A 20,457-nucleotide genomic window follows, 5' to 3' on the forward strand; every position below is an offset into this window, starting at 1 on the left:
ATTTCTGGGAGTTTGCCCAAGGAAATTATTTGGGTTGAACTATGAAATAAGAAAGGGGTGACCATATTGTTGTGAAAGTACAAAAGTCACCCCCAGTCGTCAACGGGAAATTGAGAAGAAAATATCGAAGGAATTCTCAGATATCTGTGAGAATAATAGGTTTGTAATGGTTGGGGATTTTAACTTTCCAAACATAGACTGGGCCTGGCACAGTGTTAAGAGGTGGGATGGGAAGGAATTTATTGCATGTGTGAAAGAAAACTTTCTTATTCAGTATGTGGATGTATGTACAAGAGAAGGAGAAAAACTTGACCTATTGGGAATAAGGCAGGTGAAATGATTGAGGTCACAGTAAGGGAGTACTTTGGGAAAGTGATCATAATTCTATAGTTTTAAAATAGTTCTGGAAAAGGACAGATTGATCAAAAAATTAAATTGGAAAAAGCCCTATCTTGATGGAATTCGGCAGGAACTTTCAAAAGTTACGAAAACAGAAATCGCTGGTAAAGTTCAGCAGGTGTTGCAGCATCTGTTGAGAGAAATCAGAGTTAACGTTTCAGGTCGAGTGACCCTTCCTAGACTCTGAAGGAGTGTCACTCGATCCGAAACGCAAACACTGATTTCTCTCCACAGATTCTGTCAGACTTTTCCAGCAATTTCAGCTTTTGTTTCCAATTTAAGCATCCGCAGTTTCTTCAGGGTTTTTACTTTCAAAATTTGACTGGGAGAGATTATTTGCAGGTAAAGATTGGGAATCAGGACTCCTTTAAAAAATAGTTAAGGAGAGTCCAGAGACAGTTTGTTGACGGTAATGTGAAGTGTAGGGCTCGGAGGTGCCAGGAATGCCGGATGAATAGAGAAATTGAGGGTCCGGTTAAAGAAAATGAGCCATATATTGGGTTTGGACAGCTGGGATTGAGTGACTCCCTGAACAAGCATAGGGGAAATAAGTATATATTTAGGAGGGAAACCACGAGTGCAAAAAAGGGACATGGAATGGCTTTGGCAAGTGCAGTTAAAGAGCATCCAAAGAGATTCTGTAACAATAACAGGGGCAAAACAGTAACGAGGGAGATAGCAGAGCCCTTTAAAGATCAACAAGGCCGTCTGTGTGTGAAACCGCAGGAGGTGGGCGAGATATTAAATGAATATTTCACATCAGTATTTCCCCTGGAGAAGGACGTGGAAGCTAGGGACCCTGGGGAAATAAATAGTGATGTCCTGAAAACAGTCCATATTACAGAGGAAGTGCCGGAGGTTTTAAAATGTATAAAGGTGGATAAGTCCCTGGGACCTGATCAAGTGTAACCCAGAACATTGTGGGAAGCTCGGGTAAATTACTGGGCCCTTTGCTGAGGTATTCGTATCATCAAAAACCATGTGCGAGTTGCCAGCAGACTGGGGGTTGGCTAACGCAGTGCCATTATTTCAGACGGGTGGTAAGAAAAAGCCAGGGAACTATAGACCGGTGATCCTGACTCCAGTGGTGGAAGTGGGTACAATGACAGTTAAAAGGAATGCGGATGGGTATATAAATAGGAAGGGTTTGGAGGAATATGGGCCAAATGCTGACAAATCGGACGAGATCAGCTTAGGATATTTGGTTGGCAGGGACAATTGAACCAAACGGACTGTTTCTGTGCTGTAGAGCTCAATGGCTCCATGAGTACCAGAGACTCTTAAGCCTCAGAACAAATTCCTCCTCGCCTCAGTCTTAGGCTGAGGAGTAGGACCTGTCAACTCTGTCCATTTAAATTTCTGTTTTGTTTTCCCTATTTTGGCTTCTTTCTTCTCAGTGATGCCCTGAATGTCCAGCCTCAGTGTAGGCCCAGCAAGGTGATCCATTGGCTGACATGCCCTCAGCATGGACTTCTGGCCTTGAGATGATTCCAGAGCAGTCTCCCGGCCTCGAGAGGCTCAAAGTGAAGCCTGGCATGGTCAGGAGTTAAGGCTCAGACTGGAGGCTCGGTGCCAGCGTGAACTGGGTTCAAAGGACTGACATTCTGAACTTTTTACTAATATTTTAAAATTTATTCCTGTGAACTATCACGGTGAATTTCTTGCTTATTGTTCTCCCTTATTCCTCTGATCTATAATCCTGGAACTTTTCTTTCTTTATTTTTCTAATTGTCAATCTGACCAAGAATTTGTACTTAAGAATCTTAACCTGGGTACCTCTGTACCTGAAATGGCCCGATCTGTGACATTTGAGTATATGTGACAATAAAGTTACTTCTCAGATTCAATTCTAACGTGGCACCTTTTATTTGGGGACTACGCCCTCTGGACATATAGTCTCCCATGAAGGAAACATCCTTTCCACATTTACCCTGTCAAGCCTCTTAAGAATCCTGTACGATTCACTGAAATCACATCCTCATTTTTTAAAAAGTTCCAGACAGTAGTGTCCCAATCTGTTTAGCCTTTGCTCATAAGGTCATCCCATCACATTGGAGATCATCTAGTGAACCTTCTTTCAGCTGCCTCCAGTAAAATGATATCCTTTAAATAAGGGAGGAAAAACTGCTGACATAGTCCAAATGTGTCCCACCAGCAAACCTCCCTCATTTTAAGTGGTTGGAATGTAAGACAAGGGCCAACATTCGATTAGTCTTCGTGTTTACCTGCTGCATCTGTGTGCCAACTTCCTGTGTTTTGTGCACAAGGACCTCAACTGCTTTTATTGCAGATTTCTGCTGTTTTTTGCTCCATTTGAATAAAACAACTCTTCTGTTCTTCCTTCCAAAATTAACAACTTTGCGTTTTCCCACATTATACTGCATTTGCTTTTTGTCTATTCAGAAATCAATATTTCATTGTGAACTGTGTGTACATCTCTCACAACCCACTTTTCTACTTTTTTTTTTACATTTTCTGCAAATTCGGCCCAGGTACTTACACTTCATTGCCTCAAGTTGTTTATATTTGTTGTAAACAGTTGCCGTCCCCAGTACTGATCCCTGTGAAACTCCACTGGTCGCAGGTCACCAAGTTGGAAAAAGAACCTCTAATCCCTGTTCACTGCTTCCTGGCTGTCAGCCAATTCTCCATCCATGTCAACTTATCACCTCCAACACCACGGTTTTTACTGTAAGGCTTAACCTTTTGTGAGGTACCTTGATGAACGCCTGCTCGAATTCCAAATATAACACATGTACTGGCTCCCCCCTAACTGCTCTGGTTCGGCATTCTTCAAAAAACTAATAGTCAGACATGATTTCTCTTTCATGGAGTCATGATGACTCTGTTTAATTAGGTTATTGCTTTCCAAATGCACTGTTGTTATTTCCTTAATGATTGATCCCAACACGTTTTCAACGTTAAATGCTAGGCCTAAAGTTACCTGCCTTTTGCCTCCCTCTCTTTTTGAATAGCGGTGTCACATTGGCAGTTTTCCAGATACTTCCCCAGAATCCAAAGATGAGGAAAACTACAACAGTACACCCGCTATTCCTGGAGCTAACTCTTCTATCTGTACCACCAATGCTTGTGCCAGCACGAGTTGCCCCACAGCGCTGATGTGACAGTCACTGCAAACACCATTATACAACAGTCTTGCACAGAAACTCTTTGAAAGTGCATCAAGGCCAATGTGGCCTTTGCACTGAAGCTTGCATTTTACAAATGGCATGGGGTCAGTGATGCAAGTGAGTAGACGGATGTCAGAGGCCATTTTTAATGGAGGCACCTTTCCCACATATTGCAAACAAACTGTTCCAATCCTGGCAGAGCCATTATTTGTTCAACCAGTTTCTCCATCAGCTGCCCCACCAATGGAGATTTCCTGCGTGGTGCCAAGGTACCTGCCTTGCTCTCTAGGATTATGGCTGTCAATTGCCCCAGATACCTGGTTCGTGGAGGTGAGCTCTCAACACAAATTGCTGATAGGAGCTTATATTTAGTGAGGCAGCACTAATTCGATATGAAGTATACTCCATCAGCCCAGAATTTGTCTTCTACTTCAAAAGAATGAAACAAAAGATAGCAATTTAAGTTTTTTAATTTAAAACAAATGTAAGAACATCAAAAACATTTACTGAACACTATTTTTAGAAATGAAACTTAGACAAAGAACTCAGATGATTTCCTCTTTTATCTGTGGCTGGTATTGTTGGCAAAGCCTCGATGTTGAACCATTTTAGTTTTAAAGTAGTTATGTGTAAATGTCAAATTAGTGAATCCTATATCGAGCACCAAGCGATTTACAGGAGGAGAAGGAAATAAAATACATACAACCTCTCAAAAATCAGGGCAGTGAGCTCTCTAAAGTCCTTCCTCACCAGAGCTCACTTATTCACATCGGGAAGGAGGTTCGAACATTGCCTGTGGAAGAAAGGAATGCCAGAAATGTTAAAGTGCTTGTTGTTCCTGGTGTTAATTTATACATAGTGCAACTGTGAATTTAACAGAGTCTCAAATATTGTTAAAAATTCCTGCTATTTTGCTACTTTGACTGGATTTTTGTTTTGGGTCCATTTGAAAAGTGAATATACATAACCAACGCTGTCCTGCATGTGAGATGTGGTTGCATGAAGATGAAAAGGTCAATGAGTGAGTTTCAGATTAGGCTGTTAACCAATGAGACCCACTTGAAATAATGACAGATCTGAGTAATGGAACATAAGCAGATAAACTAGGAACAACAAGTGTCTTACAGTATTCATGTCTGAGGTGATCTGGTCCCCTGTGCATCTTTTAAATACCTTTTATCCCCAGAACAGTTTGTGTGTTTGAGACTTTAATTAATGCTCAGCTTTATAATGAATTTATTTTGAATTGTTATATTGTGAGATGTGCGCGCGTGTGTAAGAGAATATATATTTGTAAAGTTTGTACTTTACAAATATATATTCTCTTACACACGCGCGCACATCTCACAATATAACAATTCAAAATAAATTCATTATAAAGCTGAGCATTAATTAAAGTCTCAAACAAGTGCGATACCACTGGCAATAATAAACAATGCTGTTATTTCTTGCATTTGCAGTCAGTTAAAAACATTTCAGTGGGTTTTTAATCCAGAATTAGTTAAAACCACTGGAAACAAAAGGTTGGCTGGAGAGTTTAAAGGCCGAGCCAAACAGTCCAGCTGAAGTACTCATCATCCCACCGAACGTTCTGGATAAATGTTTAGTTTGTTAGTTTTTTTTTCCCTGAGATGGTATGCACTTTACAGATATATCCTCTCATACACACACTCCCTCACTCTTACACTCTGACAGTTTCATTCGCAGTCTCACACTTACACACACAATTTCTCACTCAGCCTGTTATAGTCACTCACACACACTCAGTCAGTCTGACTCACACTTCATGCAGCCTCACTCACACTCAGTTTCACTCACAAATAATCGACACATTCACAGACATGGACTGACTCACTTCCGACACACTCTCACACAGTCTCATTCACACTCAGTCTCACACAGTATCACAAGCACAATCTCACACACTCTCACTCAGTGTCACGCTGATTTTGCAGTTTTACTCACACAACCTCACAGTCTCACGCACACACATCAGTCTCACACACAGCCTCACTCTGACTTTTTCACTCACACATGGTCTCAGTCTCACACATACAGTCCCATACTGACTTTGCACAGTCTCATTCTCACTTCACACAGTCTCACAAACGTAGTTTGACTCACTCCCATACAGACACTCACTCACTGTGTCACACGCACAAACTCAGGCTCAAACACACACATGCTCAATCTTGACTCTCACACACCAACTCAGTCTCACTCACACAGGCTGTCTCTTACACCGTAGTCAGTCTCATTTTGAGTGCGCAGTCTCACTCGCAGGCAGTCTCACCCTGAGGTTCACACACACAGTATTGCCTGACTTCCCACAATTTCAGTCTCACACACATTGCCTCTCACACTCACATAGTCTCACTCATACACAATCTCACTCTGAGTTCACAATCTCAGTCACACATGGTCTTGTTCAAACTCACTCAATTACACATGCTCTCTCACTCATACATTCTCACACAATCTTATTCAGAGTCCCACCCACACACAGCCCCACCCACACACAGCCCCACTCAGACTCTCTCACTCACACACACATTCTTAGTCACACACATGGTCTCACTCTCACAAATGCATGGTCTCATTCACATACAAATTCCTACTCGCCCTCTCTCAATCTAACTCTGACTCTCTCTCTCACAGTCTCACTCACACATATGGTCCCACTCACGCACATGCTTTCACTCACAGTCTCACTGACTTCATACAGTCCCACTCTCTCACACCCACTCACACAGAAACTCTCAGTATCACTTACACAGTCTCACACTGACTGTCATTCAGTCTGACTCACACACGGTCTTACTCTAACTTCACACAGTCTCACTCTTACACATCAGCTCACTCTGACTCACACTCACACGGTCTCACTAATGCATACCGTCTCACTCTGACTTCCCACAGTCTCACACACTCACTCACACACAGTTTCACTCACTCTCACTGACTTGGCACTCACTCACACACATGGTCTGACTCGTACTCTCACAATCTCACTCACATAATCTCACTCTCACACACTTGGTCGCACTACGTAGCCCGTATAATAATTTTATATCAAATTTCTGTAAAATTGAACATTAAGTAAAAACAGTTAAGGTCTCAAACAAGTGCAATATCACTGGCAGTAATAAACAACTCTATTATTTCTTGTAGTTGCCCTTTGTTGAAGGCATATCAATGGCATTCTCTCCAAATTAGTTTAAACCACTGGAGAAATAAAAATATTGAAGGCAGGAGTGGAGTGCTGAAGAGTTTAAAGGCCAAACCAAACACTTCAGTTGAAGTATTCATCATCCTGCCATTGGCTGACCAAATGGCTGGTTTGCTTTTTAACCAAACAACCATTGAGGAAACCAGGCAACTTCAAACACAATTGGTCAACAAGATTGATACGTAAAAGATTCCTTTTCTCATCCAACCAATTGAAACATGACTGTGATGTTCATAGAAGACCGGTGGCAGGGTGCAATTCTCCAGCCTTCCAGAAAAAATAGCTGATGTGCAAGATGTTTGAAAAGCACAAACAAGCACTGGACTCAAAAGTTAATGTTAAGCAATTGTCTGAAGTCAAGTCACTCTCTCCAAATTGTCCAATAATTTAAAGTAGAAAACTGCCAAAGTAATTTATTCATATATTGCAGGGTTTTTGATACTGAGCAGAGATTTTAGATCCAATAGAGTCTCATGAAACATTATGTTCCTTACAGCTAAAACTTGCATAGACATGAAGATCTTCTTTCAGTGAATCTCAGGATGAAGTCATGATTCACTTTCTTGTTCATTGCGTAATACAGGATGGCATCGGCCGGAAGTATGAGCACTGAAAAAGCAGAGGGAAAGCACATTATTATTCACACGTGTTTTCATCATATTGATTGTGCACAGGTCCAACTGCTTCCTGGGTACGGAAATATCAATGGCTGGGAGGAACAGAACAAATGTACTGCAAGGATTCAGAACGTATTACAAAACACAAGAGAAAGTCTTGGAGTTATACCATCCTTAGGTAAACTCAATAACTGAAAACCATTATACCTGAGACCCATTCTCAGAATGAGCATTGTTGGTCAAGACTAAAATCCATTTCAAACCCTTCGCTGTCCGATGGCACATGCCTTCTTCATGACAGTTTGTGCAATTGAGTGGCTTTATTCTGCCACATATGAGGCTGTGAAGAGTCAGCATACAGCAGCCCAGGTAAAGATGTCAGATTTTCCTTACTACAGAACAACGCAAAACCCCAATTGATTCACGAATGACCCAGCAGCTACATGTCACTTCTGCTGATACCAGCATCAAACACAAAAAGGTGCAGTGTGATCAATGCGAAAACACTGAGAAAAGCTATCCTCTCCTTCAGCATTAGATTGGAATCTTGGAACTAACACCACTGAGGGCACCTGAATCAAACACGAGTTAGTGACACAGCCTATGACCATTTTCTGAGGGCTGTGATGGATGCAGAATAAATTCCAGCTTTGTCAGTGAGGCTTGCATCCAGGGGATTGATTTTTCTTTTCTGTGAAAACTGACAGGGATAGCATGCTGCAGAGGCACTGGAACCTTTCATTTTCATAAGGCATTCTGCTTAACACAGCCTGGATGGCACGTTTTAAACCACAGCAGAATTAAACCCATGAGTCCTCGTTTCTACTTTTCACCCGGAAATTGTGGGGGGAGGGTTGCGACAGATTAGCAACTTGGCAGCAGCGACCCCACCCATATTTCTGGTCTCAGCCACAGGCCAAAAGAGGGGAAGAACTGATTAATTTCAGCAACAGAAAACAGTTATTTTGGAATAACCAGTTAAAATAAGAATGAACAAAGCAATGTGAGTAATTCAGGATTTAATGCCACAACCAACTCCTATGTGCATCCTTCACTCAATATGTGAGTAGCTTTGAAAAAGGGCTACTGGACTCGAAACACTAACCCTGATTTCTCTCTACAAGTGCTGTGACACCTGCTGTGCTTTTCCAGCAGTTTCTGATTTCCAGCATTTGCGGTTCTTTGTTCTGATTTGGCTTTGGGGAATCAGATGGAATAATTTGTTTTTATTAGGTGCAGATATTAGTTGTTTATTGGCTTTATATTCCTCAGAGTTGAATCCTGCTGAACACAGTTGGGTATGTTCAATTCTACAAATTTAGATATCTTCAGCTTTTTGGTGAAATCAGAAGAAAATATCAATTCCCTTGCAGTGGTTATGCCATTCAGAAACTGATTTAACTTAAATTGAAGATAACAGAGTGTGAAGCTGGATGAACACAGCAGGCCCAAGCAGCATCTCAGGAGCACAAAAGCTGACGTTTCGGGCCTCAACCCTTCATCAGAGAGGGGGATGCGGTGAGGGTTCTGGAATAAATAGGGAGGTGGGGGGGAGGCGGACCGAAGATGGAGAGAAAAGAAGGCGGGGGAGAGGAGAGTATAGGTGGGGAGGTAGGGAGGGGATAGGTCAGTCCAGGGAAGACGGACAGGTCAAGGAGGTGGGATAAGGTTAGTAGGTAGGAAATGGAGGTGCGGCTTGGGGTGGGAGGAAGGGATGGCTGAGACAGGCTGGGCTGGTATTGGGATGCAGTGGGGGGAGGGGAAGAGCTGGGCTGGTTTTGTGATGCAGTGGGGGTAGGGGATAAACTGGGCTGGTTTTGGAATGCGGTGGGGGAAGGGGAGATTTTGAAGCTGGTGAAGTCCATATTGATACCATTGGGCTGCAGGGTTCCCAAGCGGAATATGAGTTGCTGTTCCTGCAACCTTCAGGTGGCATCATTGTGGCACTGCAGGAGGCCTATGATGGACATGTCATTTAAAGAATGGTAGGGGGAGTGGAAATGGTTCGCGACTGGGAGGTGTAGTTGTTTATTGCGAACCGAGCGGAGGTGTTCTGCAAAGTGGTCCCCAAGCCTCCGCTTGGTTTCCCCAATGTAGAGGGAGCCACACTGGGTACAATGGATACAGTATACCACCCGAAGGTTGCAGGAACAGCAACTCATATCCCGCTTGGGAACCCTGCAGCCCAATGGTATCAATGTGGACTTTACCAGCTTCAAAATCTCCCCTTCCCCCACCGCATCCCAAAACCAGCCCAGTTCGTCCCATCCCCCCACTGCATCACACAACCAGTACAGCTCTTCCCCTCCCCCACTGCATCCCAAAACGAACCCAGCCTGTCTCTGCCTCCCTAACCTGTTCTTCCGCTCACCCATCCCTTCCTCCCACCCCAAGCCGCACCTCCATTTCCTACCTACTAACCTCATCCCACCTCCTTGACCTGTACGTCTTCCCTGGACTGACCTATCCCCTCCCTACCTATACTCTCCTCTCCACCTATCTTCTTTTCTTTCCATCTTCGGTCCGCCTCCCCCTCTCTCCCTATTTATTCCAGAACCCTCACCCCATCCCTGTCTCTGATGAAGGGTCTAGGCCCGAAACGTCAGCACTTGTGCTCCTGAGATGCTGCTTGGCCTGCCTTGTTCATCCAGCTTCACACTTTATTATCTTGGATTCTCCAGCATCTACAGTTCTCATTATCTCTAACTTAAATTGAAGCAATTTCCACTGCTCACCTTTATTTGATTCAATAATCTGTGCGAGATCAAAGTCCTGAGGACGCTCGGGTTCAAATTTGAGCATGGTCATGGCTTTGTGGAAGATTTCGGAAACCCGATCTTGATTAGTCACCTAATTAAAACAATATTCACTTTTCATTAATGCATTAGACACACACACACACACACACACACACACACACACACACACACACACACACACACACACACACACACACACACACACAGTAAAGCCTCAAATTCCAAAGGGCTTCTCAACATAGCTGCTTTCACCCAGAAGACTAATCGGAACATTACACCAAAATCTGTACAAGTTACATGAATAAAATAATAACTGGAAGGACAGTTGTTGTTAAACATGCCGTCGATGCTCCATAACGCATAAACTGTGAACAGTAAAGGTTGGAATTTGATTGGAAACAGAGCCCAATGCTCAAGTTTACCTATACAGTCAGTTTGAAGCAAGTAACTCGTTACGAAATTCATAATTTAAATAAGCCAATTCCACCCCCTCCCACCCAAAACCCCCATCCCATTTGCCTGCTTTTAACATTTATTGTCATTACAGCAAATGGCTCAATGTTGTTTATGAAGTCTGACATTTCCTAATGCTGTGCTTATTCGTATAAAATGATTCATAAAATTGTTTTCGCAGTTTGGGACATTTAGCAATTTGCGATTCAAAGACAGTGCAAAAAAAAATATTCAATCAATTGTAAACTGTGCAGGAATAATATTTAATAGGCAGGACATTGAAAAGACACATTTTGGGCAATTGTCTGTTTTTGTTGAATTCTATGTTAAATTTGGAGATTACTTTTCTCAACTCAAGTTTGAGCAATGACCTGGAAATTGAAATAAACTAGAAAATTTGCTGTTTCTTCTGGAGAACTGCAATGTTTTCTGGTTGAGTAGACTCATACTTAATTCTGCTTTAATTGCACTATAGTTCATGGCTAAAAAAATTACTTTTGCCATGCACTCAAAAGCAAAGACCATAATAAATATATTAATGAACAACAAATCTGAAAAATACAACAGAAGTTGTGGAATTAACTTCCTGAGGAAATGGCAGATGTAGGCACAATTACAATGTTTAAATGACATTTGGATAAGTACATAAATAGGAAAAGTTTGGAGGGATATTTTGTTCCGTATGTCTCTACAATTCTGTAAGTGGCAGAGTCAAATATTACACAATTAGAGATTACATTAACTACATTATTTTTCTGAAGAAGGGTCTAGGCCCGAAACATCAGCCTTCCTGCTCCTCTGACGCTGCTTGGCCTGCTGTGTTCATCCAGCTCTACACCTTGTCATTTTACATTAACTAACATCCCCTGAAGTGATCTTTTTTGAATAACCAATACCTTTCCCACTCAGTTAGCTCACACTGTAAATGATTAATCACTGATTTTAGTGATTAGTTGGTAATACACTGGATTTTCTATGTTCGATGAAGTGCCACACAAGTGTGCAAGCAAAATGGAAGCCTGTGGAATGAAACGGGCAGTGGCGGTATAGACTCAAAATTGGGTCAGGATGAGAATACAGAATCATGAAGAACAGTCATTTGCTCAGGCTAACTAAAGTAAATGAGGGAAACTGTTTACTGGTCCTTCTGGCACTATGTACCAAGGACAAAATCTAAGGTGGGGAGCAAAAGCAAAAAAAAAATTCTGTTTTTTCCAACCACAATATCCGAATAGGTGGTTAAAGCAGATTAAAATACTTTCATAAGACGACTGAATAATTACATGGAGCAAAATTTGCAGGGCAGGGCTAAAAAGGGCAATGGTGGTGGTGGTGGTGGTGGTGGGGGAGGTGGGTGGCAAATTTAGCTACTTATTATTGAGATTTAGCACAGACACAATCAGCCAAAGTTTTTTTTTGCTTTGTAATAACATTCCACGATTCTCTAGTTGGCCTCTCATGACTGTGTTTGTGGGCAAAAATTTGTTGCACTTTCATCAGGAGACATTTTCGTCATTTTGGTTGAGAATTTAGTTTTCTGTGTTTCATAGATGTCCAATTTAAACAAGCTGTTTGCCATTTGCTTATCCAAATCCTACCTCAGATCTTAGGCTGGTTCTGCCCCATCTCCAACTCACTTACAAGCTAACAAATGTTCTCTTCACCAGAGTAAAGAGGCGCTGTTTGTTTAACAATATTTCAGTACCAGAAGCAATTTCCCACACATTACCCTGACATCTGTGGAGCCACAGTCAAAGAGTATGACTGATCCTTTGAAGGAAAATAAATGATCAAACAAAACAATCGATGTGCCTTCTAATTTGGCCAACATTCCTTTGGCTTTCCTGAACTCGCCAGCAGGTAATTATTCTATTTTGGATTGCACTCTTCTCTAACCCATTTTTGATGTGCTTTCTTCCATGCACCAGGCTTTTAAATTTCACATGAGCCAAAGTCAGGAAAGAAATATTCTATGGCTCTGCTAATATTACTCGATTAGTTGACAGATGGACCAAAGTGCCTGTGGTCAGCTAACTGAAGATCTGGTACCTCCTTGCTGATTTATTGTACAGTTAATGGTGCACATTAATTTGTGATTTTTCCTCTTCAATATTTATCAGCCAGTCCCCAAAATGGGGCAACAGAGTGCTGCACCTTGCCATGTACACTTAAAGGAGAAATGCAAGGAAAATGTGTTCAGGCCTAAAACCTAAACATTGCTAGTGCATTACAAAACAGGATCAAAATGATGGTCAAAGCACCCCTATTGACCAAAAAAGACTTCAGCAATGTGGAAAATACACACTGAATATGACTGCATGGCAACAAATAATTGGGATAAATAAATCCTCTTGCGATACTGGCAGAAAGCAATGGCAATTATTTGGACCGAGCATGACGAGAGCAACCAGTCCAGGGACTTACCAAAATCGTTTTGAATTCTTGTGCTCTGTCCTCCTCTAATTGGACTCGGATGAGGCAGCTTTTCTCATTCTGGCGGTTGTCCCTCTGACGTGATGCACACCAGCAGCTGCCCAAACCCGCACGCCTACGAGACTTGGCTATGTCGTAATTTGGTTTTGCTGGTGCACCACTGTTGGATGAACCTCCAGAGGAGGCAGTATCCACGGATTTTAATGACTGTGGAATAATTATTTTGTTGAAGAAGACGTTTGTCAATTGTTGCATATTAGAAACTTCCCCCTTTCCAGTCATATTTATTATTACACAAAATATGCTGTCCTGCTGCCCACAAAGGTGAAGGCATTCTGCGCAGGACAGCTTAATTGCAAGAACATGATGTTGTACATGAATTCTGGGTCGTTGCTGTCTTGTGAAATATTTTACTTGCAGTTCTTTCCTCTACCACCATAGAACACTTCTGAGGAATTATACTCCCGTTTGTGTTTACTAGCTGTTCAGTCAACATCAACAATTCAGTACTTAGCATGCCTATAAATTACTAATTAGTTTCCTTCAGCACAATAACATTGTGGTCATTTCACTTGACCATGTAAACTGGTGCTTCAATTCGAGGTTTGTCAGATAAACCCTTTGGGGTTTCAGTTTGCACTCAGTATGTGAACATGCCTACATAAATATTTATTTGCCCACTTCACCTTGCTCTGCACAGAAATCTTGGATCCAACTACAATGTTTGAAGTTAAAACACACATTTATGAATTGCGGGTGACTGCGAATGGGCCAAAAAGTGTATGGTGCAGGTCAGAATGTGTGCGGCACAGCACCACTGGCAGAAAGAAAGACAGACAGCCAACGCAAACCACATACAGCACAGAACTAAAGAAACCAGAAGTGAAATCATCCAAGTCACTGCAGCTCTCAGTTTATGATTAATAGACAGGAAGTCACAACACTAAACAGGAGAATCCATAAAAAGGAAGAGGGTATTTTGAAACAAAAAAATACCACTCCAAAACACCCAAATGTGACCTAATAATACTTAGCCCAATTCTTAGAGAAATACATTATGAAAATATCCCTGGCACAAGTCCTAGACATATTCTATAAACAATAACCATAACACAACTTTGATAATCTCCCAAGATACAATGGTCTTCAGCAGAGAACGCACTAATCAACAGCTCAAAGCCCGAATATTGATGAAAAACAAAACGTGCAGTCACGAGGACTCCATGCAGAGACTTGCATTACTTTGTTGCAATTGCTGGATCAAGACCTGTCCAACATACTCTAAATACTGTTTTTGTGGACTGGGCGCTTCAAGCTGTGACAGATGTACCCCATGCACTAAAATTTACTGTGTAGAAATTAAAGATGCTGTGAACAATTAAAGATGAAATATTTTGGCGATTAGTATAAAATCATATAAAATATCTAAGCAAAACAAAGCCAACAGCACAACTCAAAAAAAACCAAAAAAATCAGCTCTCACTTTGTGAACAAATAATACCTTTTCTGGAATCAAATGCTTCAGTAACCAGCACAAAGGTTGAATTTTGATGGGAGAGGCACAGCTGTCTTGCCTTCGTTCTGAAAGCAAGTGACCCAACTTTGGCAAGTGGGACCTGGGATGGAAAATTGCTGGCAGCAGCCAGTTATGAAGATGCTTGGTGGAACGGCATTCACATTAAGGATTTCAGTCTGGCTGAAACATCAAAATGGCTATTCGGCTAATAGCTCTTAAAAGAAAGGCGAAGGAGATTGGCTAGGCAGCCATCCAGCTCCAGTGGCTGGGACGGTATCACTGAGTACCTTTGTATCCTCTTGACTGCCAAAGTGTAGTCAGGATAATAGACGGCAGGAAGGCAGAAGAAAGGAAGGAAAGAAAGAAGAAAAAAAGTGTCTGGACATTATTAGGCAAACCAGAGTCTCCGAGAACAACATATTTTACGTGATGAGTGCCTCACTGTCTCACCTTTTCTGACGCTTTTTGCGAAGTGCTCGGCTCTTCCATTTCCAAGTGGCTGGAATCGGATAAAATGCTGGCTGCGGTAATGCTGTCGTCTGAATCCTCATTCTGAAAGGTTGCTCGCTGCTCAGAGCTTTTAGTTTGAGTGTTGTGTACTTTAACATCACTCCTTGAAAACAGGCTGCACAAGGGAAAGGGGGCACAACAAAAAATATGGAAATGTCATTGCATTCTAGACAAACTGTTAAAAAAAATTAACTAGAATGAAGGTATACTGATGATGTGAGTACCAGGAGTTTGATGTGCGCGACATTTGACCTGTGAGAAATTAATAGTGGCACACTCATACCGAGAGCTCGCATTACTTGTATTGAACATTGTTACATTGCCTAATAGTTAGGGAGTATATGAATAGGTTATAATGTTTGCATATTTAAATGGCACAAGAATCTGGGCTTTTTGCAATGTTATTCAACCTGCTATCAACCTCAATCTTATGAAAGGCAAGATGTGGATTTGAATACCCACAGGGTGGAAAATTTCCCCCAACCTGGCCACATGCTAATGTGTATATAATTTCTTCCTGAAAGCTGCAGTTTATTAAAAATAAAACGTAAAACAAAGTAACACCATTGATAATTGATAGAAAACTGTACACAACACTTTGTAAGGTACGACAGTGAACTCTGATTGTGGCCTTCAGTATATTGGTACTGCAAACGTTAGGATTTCTATTCAGCAATTTGCATTTATATTGCATGATTAACATAGAAAATTTTCCAAAACTCCCAAAAGAAGTACAGCAGATGGCATGATAAAAAACTCCCACGCTGAAAATCCTGATTGTTGGTATATTAGTCATTAAATAGTATAGGGACCAAGAGCAGATGGCTGCTGAAATGTGAGATTGCACACTAATGCTGCAATGTTGAATGCCTGCACTTCGAGAATCATAATTAAGCCACGGAAGCCTAAATCACATTCATGTAACATCCACACTCATGTAAAGAGAAGATATCCCAGGAAGTGAATAAGTGTTTCCCTTCTCTTTCTTGGTCTCTATATGACAATAAACACATGTCACACTCCAGATCACTGCAAGGCACAACACAGCAACAAGGCACGGTTTTTTCTCTGAAACTCTAGATGGGTAGGTGGGGGAAAAATCTGACTTTGCTGAGTTCTGGTCAGTCCTTACCTATTGAACAGAAATATAAGATAATATCCCCAACTCAGGAAAAATTACCAAAAACAATAACTTTGAAGTCTTTACACATGTATACACAACAACAAACACATACTTTCATGTCAACTTCCACATGGAAATATATTTGAGTTTTTTGACAACAGACAATAGGTGCTGGAGTAGGCCATTCGGCCCTTTGAGCCAGCACCACCATTCATTATGATCATGGCTGATCATCCACAATCAGTATCCTGTTCCTGCCTTATCCCCATAACCCTTGATTCCACTATCTTTAAGAGCTCTGTCTATCTCTTTCTGTGAAGCATCCAGAGAGGTGGCCTCCAGTGCCTTCTGGGGCAGAGCATTCCATATATCCACCACTCTCTGGGTGAAGAAGTTTTTCCTCAACTCTGTTCTAAATGGCCTTCCCCTTATTTTTAAACTATATCCTCTGGTCCTGGACTCACCCATCAGCGGAAACATGCTTCCCGCCTCCACAGTGTCCAATCCCTTAATAATCTTATAAGTCTCAATCAGAACCCCTCTCATCCTTCTAAACTTAAGTGTACACAAGTCCAGTCGCTCCAATCTTTCAACGTATGATAGTCCCGCCATTCCGGGAGTTGACCTTGTGAACCTACGCTGCACTCCCTCAACAGCCAGAATGTCCTTCCTCAAATCGGGAGACCAAAACTGCACACAATACTCCAGGTGCGGTCTCACCAGGGCCCTGTACAGCTGCAGAAGGGCCTCTTTGCTCCTATACTCAATTCCTCTTGTGATGAAGGCCAGCATGCTATTAGCTTTCTTCACTGCCTGCTGTACCTACATGCTTGCTTTCATTGTCTGATGTACAAGAACACCTAGATCTCGTTGTGCTTCCCCTTTACCTAACTTGACTCCATTGGGATAGTAATTTTGAGGTGGAGCTTCAAATGTGAGAAGCATGGCTGATAATTTTTCAACAGAAGATATTTCTGCTGCCTGCTGACCCACAAAGTGGAACACAAATCTGATTTTTCTCTCAAAATTGTTAAACATTGCTAGTTTTCATTATGCAGGCCCACAAATATGCAAATTTAATTCACTGTAACACCTTTTTGGCTTACTTGTCTCTCATAAACAAATTTATTCCGGCGAAATTTAGCCATGGTGCAGAAACTTCTCAGTGGATAAATGAGAATCGCTAGGCAATACCAAGCTCATCACAGGTCCACAGTCTACAATCATGGTCATAGCAAAGAATCTCTATCAATCAGTCTACACGAGACACATGCATAAGGTGAGAATAACAGCACTACTCCTTGCATCGTCTCAAATTACTCAACCAGTTACTAAAAAATCTCACTCCAATGAAGCAATAATGACCACACATCAGATGTCTCTATTTGTCAAGGAACAGATGTACTTATCTTTCTGTCCATTCATCCAGGTAATAAAGGAAATAATGAGATATTTGCGGTGCTTAACATGGGATACTTACCAGCTGAGGCGTTTAAACACACTCTTTTTGGGCTTTGGCGGTTTCTCGAGTTCAGAGGAGCTGCAGGGTGGCAGATAAACATTTTCAGACAAGATTCATTTAAAAAGAATCAGATGCCTTTGTTCAATATTTTTATTATTAATGGCAAAATCAATCATTTACATAGAATTGAAATTGCATGAATGATAATTTTGTTTGCAAAAGGCACGTGTTTTCAGGCAGGAGAACACTGAACATTACTTTGACTAATGAGCGACAAAAGTTCTCACTGTAGGCACATCGATCTTTTCTGCTTTATGAACAGGAGATCAAGACAATAAGAGTTCTGAAGAAACGTCACCAGACCCGAAAGAGAACTCTGCTTTCTTTTCACAGATGCTGCCAGACCTGCTGAATTTTTTCAGCAATTTCTCTTTGTGTTTTTGATTCCCAGCATCTGCGATTCCTTTGGGTAATTTTTTTACCAAGACGATAACCCCCTCTTTTTGCAGAACACGTGGAATTGAACAAAATGCTCGAAATTCTACAGCAGGTACAGAAAAAAATTAACAAGGACTGGGCTTGAAAAAAGTTAACTGGAAAACATGAGAATCAAACTTCCAGTGCCGAATGTGATACAATAGGTTGTAAAGTTATACAGGAGTTTCTCTGGGCCTCATCCACACTGTCATGTGAATGTACAGACAATGTCAAGCAAAGAAAGGTGGTCATGAATCAGTCACTTCAGGTGACTAAAACAGCACATGCCACATCTCGGAGATAGTAAAATGAAGGAGTATATCTCTTGACCAGATTTTCTGTTGCTGATATTTTTAGACAATCTGTCCGAAAATCAATCAAACTATCCGAAAGGTCCAAAAGAACTTTAAATATAACTTATGATCCATGTAAAGTGAATTTCGGAAACATTTTGTAATTACTGTTACAATAAATACCATGTTTAAAGTTCGCCCAATACTGACGGTGCCACTGATTGAATTGACGATAATGCCAGGTGCTTGCTGCACATGGTCATCCATAGCCTGAGGATGGGCTTAATAGTGAGCTTTGTTTTTCAAAGCAGGAATGTAACTTGATACATCAGGTACATTTTAAATAATTACTTCTGCCCACCAATTTATGAAGAAGCAAACTGTTTTCAAACAATGTAATTATTACAAAGCCTGCTCTGTCAAAACTAAAAAATTAGTTTCAGTGATCTATAATCTGGTTCCTTCATCAACTCTGGTCCAGCAATGGCAAAGTGGTTTTTTTTCAGTTGGAGATTATTTTTGGTTGCATTATTAAAAATATACTGTGGCTATTTTGAGATGAGGGAATGATGTTTTTAGGCAACCATTGAAAGATACTTTAAAATGCTGATCAATTGTGTAGGGTTATTGTTAATTTTATGTTAGTAATAGGATTATGTATTTGAAAAGAAATTGGAAGGAAATGAAACATTTCTCAAAACTGGTACAATTTACATCTGGATTTGTAGATGCACCCACAATAGGAGCTCTTGGACATGTTGCTAAAATTGGTCACTCATCAAGTTTTTTGCATTTTCCTGCAATCATTGGCTTAGTGGTAGTATACTCTGCACTATTATATACCAATGAAACGCATTTTGATGCAACACAACAGAATTGATTCATTGAGCAACTGGCTTTATCCTCATAGGTCAGAATTCATTGTCAAAACTTTGAAACCAAGGAAAAGCAAGACAATAAACAATCTGGCAGCTCACTAGCATTAAACAGCAATTATAACTAGAGAAGATTTCACACACAACCCTTAACTGTTTTACCTGCACACTCCTACAATACCAGTTACGTACTCGCTATCCTCACTTAAGTATTGTTGCATAAAGAACAAGTCTAGAAAATTCTCGTTTGGACGAAGGGTGTAAGATGAGCAAGCAAACTGCAGGGATTTGATACCCAAAATTATTTCATATTCCTGAAAGAACATAAATAAATAATGAGCTGTTAAAGCAAGTTTAAACTGCTATAATTGTTCCTGCTAAATCCGAGTCCATGGTATTTTGAACAGCATCATTAACTTTATTCAAAGTGCACAGTACATCATGTCACAAAAATATTTCTGCTTTGGAAATAAATGACACAAATGTGACTTTTCAAGGATAAATTTCTGTACAGATTATCCAGGATGGTTTCAGGACACTAATTCCCAGAACAGCGCTTCAAAGATGGATTATTTTTAAAAAATGATTCACTTAAGAACCATAAGCTGATTTAGGGTGAAGACAAGAAATGTTATGAAAGATCATTCATCCAAGCAAAAGGAAGTCTGCCAAGTACAAAATAAGTGGCTGATCTATAGTAACTGATACCAAGACAGATGGTGAAAATGTTGAGTTAATTTTTCAAAGTTGCACCACCATGAAATTGAATGGACCATGAGCAGCTTGAAGTTACTGGACTATTTTCTTTCAACCACAGTGGCTTCTTGGTTGAATCTTGTCACAATTTCACATGTAAAAAGGGGCAGACCTTTCTAAGTCAAACTCTGACAACATGTTACTGCCAACTTGTAAAGTGCGTGCCAGTTTTCAACAGGTCAGTGAAAAGAAACACTTCACTACATCCACATCAGCCACTACAAATGGCGGGCCATTTGACAGATTACATTCCGAGCTGGTGAATTGGAGTCACACAGCTTTGGATGCCTACTTTGCCACCCAGCTGATTTTACATCACATGGCCCAGTTTGGCAAATTCAGCATCAGCTGCTCCTGATCGGAACTTATTCTATTCATAGGGACCTCAAGTTACAGCTCTGTAAGCAATAATTCATTGTTTGCC

General features: G+C 41.0%; 1 protein-coding gene across 1 annotated transcript in view; it reads right to left on the reverse strand.

The window, feature by feature from the left end:
* Positions 1 to 4,042: 4,042 nt before the first annotated feature.
* Positions 4,043 to 20,457, reverse strand: part of LOC132209120 (ral guanine nucleotide dissociation stimulator-like 1) — a 32,860-nt gene continuing 16,445 nt past the window's right edge. Inside the window, exons 10-16 of the mRNA XM_059644292.1 lie at positions 19,440 to 19,591; positions 17,651 to 17,710; positions 14,988 to 15,162; positions 13,013 to 13,228; positions 10,112 to 10,226; positions 7,254 to 7,368; positions 4,043 to 4,323 (exon numbers count right to left, since the gene is read on the reverse strand). Coding sequence (XP_059500275.1) covers positions 7,256 to 7,368; positions 10,112 to 10,226; positions 13,013 to 13,228; positions 14,988 to 15,162; positions 17,651 to 17,710; positions 19,440 to 19,591 — 831 coding nt within the window. The 3' untranslated portion in view covers positions 4,043 to 4,323; positions 7,254 to 7,255. The remainder of the gene's footprint in view (positions 4,324 to 7,253; positions 7,369 to 10,111; positions 10,227 to 13,012; positions 13,229 to 14,987; positions 15,163 to 17,650; positions 17,711 to 19,439; positions 19,592 to 20,457) is intronic.

This window comes from Stegostoma tigrinum, unplaced genomic scaffold (genome assembly GCF_030684315.1).
Source record: "Stegostoma tigrinum isolate sSteTig4 unplaced genomic scaffold, sSteTig4.hap1 scaffold_67, whole genome shotgun sequence".
Lineage (NCBI taxonomy): Eukaryota > Metazoa > Chordata > Chondrichthyes > Orectolobiformes > Stegostomatidae > Stegostoma > Stegostoma tigrinum.